The following is a 13,129-nucleotide window of genomic DNA, read 5'->3' on the forward strand; positions in this document are numbered from 1 at the left end:
ATATATTTCAAGCAACATCAGCTAATAGTAAAGTGCGTTTGTTGAATATTGGGGTGTTAACACAGAAAATATGCTCAAGGAATTTGAGAGAGACAGCTTTATTTGAAGTGGAAGTTGCTATGATTAGGATTTAATAGGTATAAAAAGATCTTATTCAAGTAAAAGTCCTTTTAAGCCAGTTAAAAATTCTAAGTGCCATAGAGAATTAGAACCAACTGCTTCTGGTTAAACCTTCAGACCAGTATTTTCCCTAGTAAGTCCTGCAGAAAAATAGTTTTACAAAGATATTAAAAAAAAAACCACTCCCCCCTTGCAGCTCCTTAGTGGTCTTATGATAAAGTCACTATACTGTTTGTTACAACCGATAGACCTCGGGGCTAGTAGCGGTGCCATGAATGGGAGGACGAGGTGCATATGCTGAATTGTAATTTAAAGTCTGTGTAATGTGCTCACATATTATAGCTCTCCAACTGGTGCTCTCAATCGCTTTCCCCCTCACCTACACACTTCTCCCCAAGTCGTTGGCTGTAGTGTCTACCACAGGCAACTCTTTTCAGCATTTGCAGAAACATTCTGTTCTAGCAGATGCACTGCTGCAGTAACTCCTCACTTAAGTCGTCCCGGTTAACGTTGTTTCGTTGCTGATCAGTTAGGGAACATGCTCGTTTAAAGCTGCGCAATGCTCCCTTCTCACATTGTTTGGCAGCCGCCTGCTTTGTCCACTGCTCGCAAAAAGAGCAGCCCATTGGAGCTAGCTGGTGGGGGCTTGGAACCAGGGTGGACCGGCAGCCCCCCTAAGTTCCCTGTGCAGCAGCCGCCCGGGAGGCAATCAATTGCCGGGCAGTTCCGCTGTCCCTCCCCCCACTGCCATGTGCATGTCTCTCTCTCTCCGCTCCTGTAACCCATCTCCATAGAGCGGGAGGGTGGGGGGGACGGACGGGCGCACACACACACACACACACACCAGGGCTCAAGACTGTGTCTTTTCGGTTTTGAAAGATGTGTTTTGTCAGCGTACTTTCAAGACATAAATGCGTCTCACACACACACACACACACACACACACACACACACACACACACACTCACTCTGGCATGCTGTCTCTCCTCCCTCCATTCCTGCTGCCCTGTAGTGTGAGGCTACATTAACAACAGTGTGTTAACCCTTGAGGGCTCAGCCGAGTGCTAGTTCATCATTTAGCAGTAAGGCATTCCCTGGGAAATATCCCATCCTCCACCACCTCAACCAAGCTTCACAATCATCATTGCTGTGTACAGTATTAAAACTGTTTGTTTAAAACTTTTACTGTGTGTATAAACAAATATAGTCTTGTCTGGCAATAAAAGTTTCCCTGGAACCTAACCCTCCCCTCCCCCCCCCCCCCCCCCCATTTACATTAATTCTTATGGGGAAATTGGATTCTCTTAACATTGTTTCGCTTAAAGTACCATTTTTCAGGAACAGACCTACAATGTTAAGCGAGGAGTTACTGTACTATTGTGTCACTTTCATTTTGCCTGCCCTTCACCATGGGAAAACTGTACCAAAAGTCTTACACACTTCCCTTCTCCTACACAAACACTTCTCCCCTTCCCCCAAAACTACTGAACTATAAAGAACATGAAAGAGGAAACCCAATTGTTATGTTCTATCTACAAGTTAATTGGGGGCGGGAGGAGGTTGTTTTTAACCCCGTATAGGAATTTTAACTGCTCTGCAAAATAAGCATGAGAAAGGTAATTCTTACTTCTCTGCAGACTGCTGTATCAGTGGAGATATCAGATGGAAACGTATATAAGCTGGGGGAAAAAAAAAAAACACACCCATAAATGAGCAACTACAGAAACACACGCAGCTTTAACCATTAACTGGTTTTTCCTTCACCCTATTTGCTGTTTCCTGTCAGTTATTTTATTTGAACCCCATGTGTAAATGCTTGTTCAGCTGAGACAACATTTTTATCTGTATTGAATCACCAAAGTAGTTCCCTTCCGTCCCCACTTACCCTTTAAACAGAGGTGAAAGTAAGCCAGTACAACCCGGTACGGCATACCGGCAAGAGCCGGTTTGCCGTACCGGGGCGGCCCGGCTTCCCCAGGGGGCAATTTAAAGGGCCTGGGGCTCCCAGCAGGGGCTGGAGCCCCAGGCCCTTTAAATTGCCCCCAGAGCCCCACTGCTGGAGCCCTGGGGTAGGGCTGCGGGGCTCTGGGGGCTATTTAAAAAGTCTGGGGCTCCTGCTGCTTCTACCGCCCCGCCCACTACTCCAGGGCTCCGGCAGCTATTTACAGGGCCGGGGTGGTAGAAGCAGGGGAGCCCCGGGCCCTTTAAATAGCTCCCAGAGCCCCGGGTGCTGCTGCTACCCCAGAGGCCGGGGGGAGGGGCACTTACCATACAGGGTGGGCTGGGGCTGGCTCTGACTCCCTCAGCCACACTTGAATCAGTTACCTCAACTGTAAACTCTTGGGCTGGAACGCTCTTTTTGGGTTGTGCGGATTATGTACGTGTAGTGCCTCGCACAATGGAACCCAGTCACTTTGATTAGGGCCTCTAGGGACTACCACAATTACTAAGCCAAATGCAAGCAAGTGGCACCTAGAATTTATTAACCATCACTTCAGGCAGGCTTATAAACAATAGTCAGGCAAAATCCAATGAAACAACAGTCCAAACGAGGAATGGATGTCCTCAAGACTTCACATTCTAAATCCCAGGCAGCAACACCAACTGAAACTAGGAATGGCAGGGAAGAGGAGCAGAAGCAAGATTTTTGAACAACTAGCTAGGGAAAAAAAAGAACTATGTAGTGAAGGATTATAACTCCCTAGCCAAAAATCTGATCACCAAGCTCCAACCCGAAGCCACCTAAACAAGGAGCTAAACACAAAAGGGGGTTTTATAAGTGCAATGGCAACTGGAGTGATGCTCAGTGCTGTTTGGAAATCAGATTAAAATGAAGCTACAAGTCCTAACTCTAAATAAGTTTCTAGGACTATTTTAGATGCCTACTATTGCATATGAAAAGTTTTGCTTTGCACATTGTGTGTAATATATCAGTTAATAGGCATTACCTTTGGGAATTTTGAATTTATCATCCTTCCTGTACCACAGACAGCCTTGTTGTGTGCTTAGTATTTTGACAGGATATTCCGACTCCGGGCAATCAGGTGCTTTCAGAGCAAAGTCAGTGGCTAATGTAGAAACAGAATATGTGGGTTACTGTATCTCAATTCTACAGCCATTAACACAAGTGTGCAGGTTTCAAAACTGTAAGCAGGCTGCTCTCCTCTCTCATGTCACTATAGTACATTCAGTTGCACACTTCCCTTTGGTGAAGTATGGATGGGTCATTGCACTGTCAAGAGAGGAGGCCTTTTATAGCCTGTTCAAGAGAAGTTTTTTTGTTTTTTTTGCTTCTATTAACAGATCCAGATGTTATTTAAGGGTCTGTGTTTTCCCCCCAGAAGAGCAGGGAATAACCTAACATTGCTCTCGGTAATCCAGGTACCATTGTTTATAGCTATATGCAAGCGATTCACGAGTACACCATGGCCGCTCTGCTTGGTTACCTGGTCCTTGTACTAAGGAGTATTTTAAAGAGGCATTGTCAGGTCAAATTTGGCCAAAAATTTAAACTTATAAAAGTCTAATAAAAATTCAGAAACAAATGTTTCCATATTTTCTATCTATTCCAGTGGAAACAGTTTATTTAAAAACTAAACATTCATAAAAAAGGAAAACATAGACCGTGTCCTAGGAAAACCCCTATCCTCAAAGGGAATGTCAGGGAATAGAAAAATGACAAAGTCCACTAGATACTAGTCTCTCACTCACCTATATATTTATTTTCTTCAGGTAGGTGCAAGTCCTCATTTAACTGAAAGTCACTGGCCCATAAATCACTCCAGTATTTGTCAATATCTGTGAAAAACATTAAATTAAAAGCAGATAAGCTATCTAGCTGCAGACCCTTCAAATAATAATTCTTTCCTTTAGATGTTTGCCTCCATGCCTGTCTGCACAAAGACTGGGTCTCCTTTCCTGATGCCATTTGGCTCACCTTCCCAGCCTCCACTTAAGACTCTGCTCAAACCTCACTTTAAGCAAACTTATAAACAAATAGTCATTCTTTAAACACAAAGCTGTGTGCATTAACATCACATGTTACCAAAAACATATTGTCTTAGCCTTCATTATGTAAGTTTTAATCTCTATTCAGTACTGACTTGGGGAATTTGAAGACTCACCATGACTCTCCACCTCCCAAAAAAGACCCTGTAACAAAAGGACCTGCCTATCAGGCGTAGAGAAGGGGACTCAGCCAATGCTACAGACAGAAAAGAGTAGCTATAGAATGGGACAAAGCACCTAAGCCTCTACTGACTCATAATAAAGTCAAGATCACAGTTGAGAAATCATCCTCCCACTCCTGTGTACTTGCATGCAGTATTGCCACCCTGTTTAATAGGCTCTGTGACCTCAGACACTTGAAAGGGTCATTTTACCTTCCTCACTGTACTGTGTCCCAAACCATTTCTCCTTCAGGTGACATTTTCCTTCATTGGCAGCAGACAGCAGAAACAGGTTGGCTCTCTGAGGGCAGAGCTGGTTAAGGGCATCAGCAATGACCTACAAAGATAAACCAATATCTGAGTTCAAATGCAACTTTAGCTGTGTCTGTCAAGCTGTAAAATTTAAAATTACTCTGAAAATCCAGAAGACAAAAAGATTACACATCTACTCTTAACCAAGCAATCTGCTTTCTAAATTTTTTTTCATTACAGAAGTGATGCAAGTAATCTAAAAAACCCATTCCAATATGTCTGAATTTCCCAAACTTGTACACTTCAAATATACATATTCAGAGCTACAGTGCTACTTACATTAGGTTTGTATTCAAACAAAAGCTGATCTCCTGTCAAAAAGTCCTCTTTCTGAAACAACTGCATATTTTCACAAAGGCTTTCCACATAATCAACTGGATCAGTCTGTAAACAAGTAAAATGGTGTTTCACACATCAGACATCTGAAACGTTAACTTTTTTTTGCTAAGTAGAATTTATTGTGTGCTGCACTTGTTGAGTTTTAGTTCTGGTTATTGAGCCTAAATGCAATTCATAAACAAATCCTTACTCATGGCACTCAAACACCCACTTCTCCCCAGCCCTGCAACATTAGAGGGCTCATCCTTAAGAAGAAACACTAATGAAAAGTATCAGAGGGGTAGCCGTGTTAGTCTGAAACTGTAAAAAGCAACAGAGGGTCCTGTGGCACCTTTAAGACTAACAGAAGTATTGGGAGCATAAGCTTTCGTGGGTAAGAACCTCACTTCTTCTTACCCACGAAAGCTTATGCTCCCAATACTTCTGTTAGTCTTAAAGGTGCCACAGGACCCTCTGTTGCTTTTTACTAATGAAAAGGTTTCTGCTTTCTCCCTATCTTGTGACTAGCTGCAGAGAGGTTAGATCTGATTGTACTTTTACAAAAGCAAGAAAAATAACTGTATTATCCTGGCTACAATTATGGGTCTGTCTACACTAGGGAAAAAAGGCATTGCACGATGTCAATGGCTGGATCATGTTGATGCAAGGCATATACCAGTGGTTCTCAACCTGAGGCCCATGGGCCCTTGCAGCCCAATCAGCACAGAGCTGCGGCCCAAGTGAAATCTTCAGGGACATACAGGTTGTATTGGATAACACACTGTGGGCCACATACACGTCCCACAATGGTAAATAGATTGAGACCCACTAGCATATACAAACAGTAGCTGTCCCTGTTTTTTTACAAATGCCAATTGTACCACCTGGTAATCACACCTGGGACAAGGTCTTTAGCACATGATTGATGCAGTGAAGTCTACAACAAGTTTCTCTCCAGTCCTGAGAGGAAATCAGAAGCTGTGAGTTCAGCTATTTAGCCTAACTCCAATCCACAATTCAGAAACGCTTAACTTTCTGAAGTTACCCACGGCACATTTGTTATCTTTGCTAGACTTCTCTCCCACTTTGTGTGTATTTGTGTCTTGTTTTGTCTTAAAGGAAGCAAAGTTGGGACTTCAACAACAGCTCCAAACCATCTAAACCAGGGGTTCTCAAACTGGGGGTTGCGACGTTACTACGTGGGAGTTGTGAGCTGTCTGTCAATCCTGCATAGGGCTGACAGCCCAAGCCCCCATTAAATTAAATCCCCCCATTTTTAATTTTAGGGGGAGGTCACATTCAAGAGGCTTGCTGTGTGAAAGGGGTCGCCAATAGAAAAAGTTTGAGAACCACTGATCTAAACTAACCTTTTCTCTTTTCCTCAAAAGAGACAGTTAATACCATCGAAAATCCTGTCAAACAGGCATCTCTCCTGTAAGAGACTCTAGCTAAAGGGAAAGGGAATAATGGATACTGTTAAAATGAAAGCCTTAATACTTTCCATTTCAAATGCTTTAAAGTGTTTTTCCTTCTTTTCCTGTATCTTTCTTAAAAGGTTAAAAAGCTTTTGTTACAATGGGAGTAAGCCAGTAATAACTTGACACAAAACCACAGACCGCACTTAACTGTTTAATGCTTTAATAGCGAACAAGGATTTCATTAACACATTACCCCTTGTGTGCCCAACTCATTCTTCACCCCTTAACACATCAGCGCTGCTTTCTGTAATAAGTGCCCTGAAGTGCCACAGTACCAAGAGCTGTTTCCCCACAAATGAGAGTATGCAGAAATGCTTGGGGGGGGAGAGAGGGAGAGGGCATCATTAGCATTCATAGCACCCTACAGGTAAATAAGACAAGGTTCCCTCTGCAAGGATTTTACAATATAAATCGGACGATAAAGAGAAACTGACCATAATAAGCAAGGAAAAGAAGATCAAAATGTGAAGAAAGGGATGATGGCCCTTGGAAGGGCACCACATGCAAAAAATTCAAGTTGTGTTTTGGTTTTGTTAAAGGACAATTTCACAAGTCAAAGTCTAACATTTCTCTACCTAAAATATGAATTATTTATGTTTAACACATTCTCGTTCTGCCTCATCTCATCTATGTTTTCAAAGTATTGTGAGATCAGAATTTTCAAATCCTCTGACAGACAAGCTACACACAGAAAGCAACTGATGAAGATTAACTAGTACCTGTTCTTGGTAATGAAATTCATTAGCTTCAATCTTCTGGATCTCTTCCCAAATTCTGTAGGAGGAAAAAAGTTTCTCCATTACATTGCAACATTTATTACCAAGACACAAATGAAACACCATTTCTAGGTAAGATATGATAGTGGAAGTTGAAGTCAGTTTCTCTGCAATAATTCTTCATACATCTATGAGACGTGCACTCGAAATACACATACAACTCCTTTTATCTGGGAATCTCAAAAGCAGTTTACCATTGTCAGTTGGCCCTCATTATTCCTGCAAATAATCATGCCCTTATTATAGATGGAGATATCGAATCACAAAATAGTCAAGATCAGAGAGCAAGTTAGTTAAAGAACCGAAAACAGAATCCTCAACTCATGACTTCTAGTCTCAGGCTCCAACTACTACACCAAATTCAGAAATGCTTGAGCTTACTATTGGGGAAGGATGTGGCATTCAGGGATGTCTTTAGCAATTCCCTAGGACAGAATTCTCCACTTCTTGCTTTTTTGTCTTCCACTAAGGACATGCTGAGTTGAACCAGTTTATTTTAAACTAATTTAGTTAACCAGTGCAAAATGCTGCATGGACACTTATTTCGCTTTAAAACAGGCTTACTTGGTCTACCTTAAGTCTGTTAGTAACAACTTTAAGTTAAAACAAAATAAACTGTTCTTAAACGGAAAAAAGTGTCCATAAGCAGGAGCTAGCACTGGTTTATCTACATTGGTTTAAAAACCAGTTTAAGTTAGATCGGTGCTATTTTCCCAACCCTAAAATCAGAGCACTTGGATCATCCACATGGAAATAACAAGGTAAGAGCACATAAAATTGTGCTCTCTGAACACTAGCCCTTTGGTTAAAGCATACAAGAGCAGTCAGCAAACCCCAGTAGGTGACAGTTACCACTCCACTGCTGTTTGTCACATTGCCTTTTTATGGTGACCTACAATTCCTGGGTTTTTTTTTAAAATAAGTTATTTTCCACCACTGATTCACTGCATCTGTTCTAATATATATTTATCAAAAAAGTAAAAGGGTGAAACACACACTACAAAGGATTTAAATGGTTACCTTTTATCTGGTCCTCTTTTCTGCAACATCTTCAGATACTGAAATACAACATGTGCAACCTGAAGACAAAGAAAAACTGATAAAGTTATTTTGACATTTGGAAATACCAAAATGATCAGAAATCCAAATTGCAATAAGGTTTACCTCATAGAAGTGCTTGTAACCTTCATCTGTCAAAGTCACAGAAATGCTGAAGATAGAGTAGGTGGAGTTCTGTTCAAATCCTGTCTCACCATTTCCTCCATATAATGCAAGAGCCCAAAATCTATTGAAGATTTAAACCCAGTATCCATTATTCCAGTTAAAAGCTATCCTGAAGTATGGCTATAATTACAGCACACTTATTTGAGCTTATCTCTGACTTGCATAATGAAAGGACTGCCTGAAGGACTTTCAAAGAGATACCAAAACAGACTACCACAAGATACCTTTCTACCAATTCACAAAACATAGTGCAAAGCTCTGAGAAAGAAAGAAAGAACGAACATTCTAGAAGGGAAGTAAGTTTACTTCTAGGAGGAAGTAAATTATCAGAGTATCCTAAACTAAGTAACATGGCTGCCACAAACTTGAAAGGGAATTACCAAGAAAATTTGACTCTTCTTAATCTTAGATCAATTTTCCCAAATATTTTCACTTTAGAATATTATTTTTCACTTTATTACAGTGGACACTATATTGAACTCTGATACATACTTTTTCCTAAGAAAGGAAAGAACACTGCCTTTGCCTTCATGTCCAACTAGCCAGGAGATGTAGTGAAGTGGCTTCACCCTAAAACAAAAAAAGTTTACAATGACAAGAGGTAAAACTAACATCTTTTATGCGAAGATCCCAAGTCACTAGACAAACAACTACGTTATACACTGCCCAATTCACCCGCGACAAGTGTCATCTTTAAACAGCATCTCTATAAAGAGATATCAAATTGAAAATACAAGTGGAATTTAGGTAGACAGAACATAGTGACTCAACTAAAAATTAATCAGGACATTGAGATTAACAGCTCCCTTACTGATTATCAATTTAAACTTAATCTATATAAAACAGATGTAAATCAGTTTAAGAGTGTCCACACAGGGGTTTGCACTAGCTTATTTAGATTAATTTTAAACACACATCTTTACTTAAACCAGCACAACTTGCAATATGAACAAATCCAAAGAGCCTCAGTTATTTAGAGGATTTTTTTCCCCTATAGTCAAGCATGTGTTATCAATAAGATGTTGTCCATCCTCACCTGTAATGCTGATCCTGTGGGGGAAGTGCCCAGGTGATGCTCAATGAATGAACTTTTCTGACTGGAAAAACTGAACAGGAAGAAATGTATTAATTAAATGCAAATACATTACTACTCCTGTCTCGAAGTCTGATAAATCAGAAGTGGGCAAAATATTGTATTTAATGCAGAAAGTAGTGGGAAAAATACATAACCCTACATTATTAAAACAAAAATATATTGTCCATTTTAAAACAAAGAAATAAGAATCTGCACAGTGGTATATACAATTCCAATTTAGAACACTTAACAATACAGAAAGAAGAAATCAGTTCACTCACCTCTGTAAAGTTTGTGAAATTCTGGTGTGTCAAAAGGCTGTGTCAGGTGACCAAAGCTTGGCCTGGGTAAGCCACTTAAAAAAAATAAAAATAAAAAAAAATAAAATAGAAGTATGTAGCATGATGTTTACTGGTCATGATCCAGGTTCACACAGAGGCACGTACAAGCTGCCTTATGCCCACGGTCCTGAAGTGATGATAACCTCAAGCCCCTAGAGAACCAAAATGTCTAGTCTTTTGATGTGACTCTGGATTAGGGCACAAGAGCTACACACATCCTGAATAAAAGAACACACGACATTCACCAGTCCCATGAGACTTCCACAAACCCTGCTCCCCAAGTTTTGGGCACATCACTCCACTGATGGCACCGAACCTCCCAAAGCTAGCATGGAACAGGAGTTTGGAGCAGGTGCAGGCAAGAATATCACAAAATCCACACACAGACCCCACCACCACACCTTGTTAAGAGCCTGGTAGGTTGTGAGAGCCCCTTGTTTTCCCTATCCCTCTTGGATTTCTAATAGAGATATTGACATAGATAAGTAAACAAAAGGGTGCTATCTTTAAACAAATATTTTGTCAGCAGGAACTTGCAGTTTGAGGAAGTGTGTGCAAGTCACCCAGTGTTCTATAACACATCAAGAAGCATTCACACCAAAATGGTAGGTATGAGATGGGGGAAAACAGTCATTTTCAGCCACAAATTGGTAAGATTGTTTTATTTATATTATTTTATTGTTAATTGAGGGGATACACCCTATGAATTCAGCAATTTTAAGGTTAAGACTACATTTGGATTACGTGCCCATTTTAGACAGCATGATATAGTGGATTATACTGTATTAGTTTGAAAGGCCACAATCAAAACCTGTTGTAGTTATAAAGATGACAGCTAACAACCACCACAAACCATGATTCAGCTGTAACTTGCTGCCATTTATTTAACACAAAGCAGTGATGTAAGATTTAGAATGCTGTAACTGCAGATTATAATTTTCCATCCAACCACAGCAGGCAACAAGGCATCAGCACAGGTGTAGCAGATGCCAATCACACTCTAACTTCAGGCGGATGGATACCTCATAGCATCTTAAATGCTTAAAACTTGCTATGCAAAAACATTAAGAAATATTTAATCAAAATAAAACCTAACTTTTAACCTCCAAAGTCAACCAGTATTCAGTCAGTTAGAAGAGGATAATTTCCTCAATAATGGAGGTAATGGCATTTTAAAAATCTCAACAGTTTTGAACAGTGCATGCATGGAATTTTGTAAGTCTGCAATGTAATTTCACAGCTTCCATGTAAGAAAGTAATCAGAAAAGAATCTTACTTATTTGGGATCGCTGAGAAGATTTCAGTCACCCACTTTTCCAAAGTATCCAGAGTTTCTAGTAAGGAGAGAGAGAAAAAAAAAAAATACGCCTTGCTGAAGGACAAAGGCAGATTCTCAGGATGATAAGGGCAGGTTACCAATCCTGCCCCATTTGCCCAAGTTAATTTAGGGAGACAGCAGGCCAGTTCTCTCTAAACTGGTAAGTGCTGGAGTGCAAACATCAAAACCTGTTGGGTTGACTCTGATTTTCCCAAACCCCATATAAACCTGGCCTTGGATCATGTCTTGATGTTGCTCTGTACCACCTGCACCACACGCTTATTAGGACTGATATTGAAAGGTTGGTGGTACCTGGAGTGCCTGTTTATAAGCATTAACAGCTTTGGGATTTGCAAAATGCCTAGTATACTAGATCTGTTCAATCACCCCAAGGACAGAACTGATGCAGCAGTCTGAGAAGGGGCAAATCTGGTGTAGTTGTGCACCTAAGTAGCATATTGCAGAGTATCACATGAGAAGCACTTTTTCCCTTGCTTCCTTGTAAAGGAATGATTATATAAAGTTAACAGCTCAAAAAAATCATGAAATAGCAAAAGTGTGACTAGCAAGAATTCTGCATTCCAACCAGTACATTAGTGTTCCTCATATCACAAGAAAAGTGATGATTTTTATAGAAAAGAAAAAAGACGACATTTCTTTAACAGAGATGGACTATGGAGATGACTTGCAGGGCTAGTGGCTCCCATGCATTTCTTCCAATCACAAGCAAAACCAACAGAACTACTGTAATCTGCCTTTTGCAAATACTACCCAAGGCCAATGCATCCAACTTAGCATGTTTTCCATTATTATAGTAGCATCTCTAGAAGCTCTAACCTGATAGGTCCTGCACAAAAGTCTGGTAACACACAGGCTCTGCCCTGAAAAGCATACAGTCTAGATAGGAAAAATAAAGGTCAGAGAAGAAAAGGTATCATCCCTATTTTTACAGAGGGAGAACTGAGGCACAGAGAATTTGAGACTCAAAAGCAGCACTTAAGCCCATACCTAACTTCAAGAGTTTGCTTACGTCTATCCCTATTGAATAAAGGTCTCAAGCACATGCTTAATTAAGCATGATCAACTCCCTTTAACCTCAAGCTTAAGTGCTTTGCTGAACTGAGACCTAACACAAAGTCGATCAGGATGTCATTTATATAATCTATCAGCCCAAAGTACAAAATCATTTCATCACTGAAATGTCATCATTTTCAGCTGCATTCAAGTTGTGGTGTGTGCCATGCAGTTTTGCCCAGGACAAACCCCTAATTCCTACTGAAAAAAGTCAAAAAATCTCTAGTTTCCATACAGAGAAGACAGATCCTGTGCGTTAAGATCTCACCTGAAAAAACACAAAAAAGTAAGCTGCTGGAAATCAACGTAAGGAGATCAAAGACAGGTGAGAGAGTCAAGCCGGGATTCAAACTTGTGGTTCCCTGGTTAGGTATTTCACAACTGATGGTTAGATCTCCAAGACAGTCCCATAAACTAATTTAAATGTTTAAAAGCTACGCATATAGATGCTTGCCTGACAAGTTTGTAGAACAACACAAGTCACAGATGTGAAGCATTATGTAAGTAGATGGGGATAGTGCTGAGCTGAGACTGAAACAGACCACTACTTCAAAGCAGTAAATAACTGACTGTATTTAAGCAACAACTGCTGTTACCTTTAGATTGGACAACTAAAGTCATATAGTGAGCAGAGTAATAGCGCTGCCAGAAATCCCTCAGCCTGGTGTAGGTATCAATATTATTCGTTTTAGGCTCATGTTTGAGTGTCTCTGCATTGCCTGTAAATATATTAAAAAAAAAAAAAGTCAGTTATCTGGATACAGATATGCCAGAGCCTCATATAACATAAGATCACAGAACCCAGTCTTGGACTCCTTGAGTACCAAAAACTCCCAGTAAAGCCAACAGGAATTCTGCATGTGCAAGGGATACAGGATCTGGCACAGAGTGTTCTAATGGCACAAAAACATGAAGAAATGCTGG

At 40.5% G+C, this 13,129-nt stretch overlaps 1 protein-coding gene across 1 annotated transcript in view; it reads right to left on the reverse strand.

The window, feature by feature from the left end:
- The window catches only part of NRDC (nardilysin convertase), a 43,423-nt gene that overhangs the window by 15,368 nt on the left and 14,926 nt on the right, over window positions 1-13,129 (reverse strand). The window contains exons 7-19 of the mRNA XM_065410155.1: window positions 12,802-12,924; window positions 11,090-11,147; window positions 9,754-9,827; window positions 9,434-9,503; window positions 8,890-8,967; window positions 8,338-8,458; window positions 8,194-8,252; window positions 7,117-7,171; window positions 4,881-4,985; window positions 4,503-4,626; window positions 3,832-3,918; window positions 3,069-3,188; window positions 1,748-1,799 (exon numbers count right to left, since the gene is read on the reverse strand). Coding sequence (XP_065266227.1) covers window positions 1,748-1,799; window positions 3,069-3,188; window positions 3,832-3,918; window positions 4,503-4,626; window positions 4,881-4,985; window positions 7,117-7,171; window positions 8,194-8,252; window positions 8,338-8,458; window positions 8,890-8,967; window positions 9,434-9,503; window positions 9,754-9,827; window positions 11,090-11,147; window positions 12,802-12,924 — 1,126 coding nt within the window. The remainder of the gene's footprint in view (window positions 1-1,747; window positions 1,800-3,068; window positions 3,189-3,831; window positions 3,919-4,502; window positions 4,627-4,880; window positions 4,986-7,116; window positions 7,172-8,193; window positions 8,253-8,337; window positions 8,459-8,889; window positions 8,968-9,433; window positions 9,504-9,753; window positions 9,828-11,089; window positions 11,148-12,801; window positions 12,925-13,129) is intronic.

The sequence above is a fragment of the Emys orbicularis genome, chromosome 8 (genome assembly GCF_028017835.1).
Source record: "Emys orbicularis isolate rEmyOrb1 chromosome 8, rEmyOrb1.hap1, whole genome shotgun sequence".
NCBI lineage: Eukaryota > Metazoa > Chordata > Testudines > Emydidae > Emys > Emys orbicularis.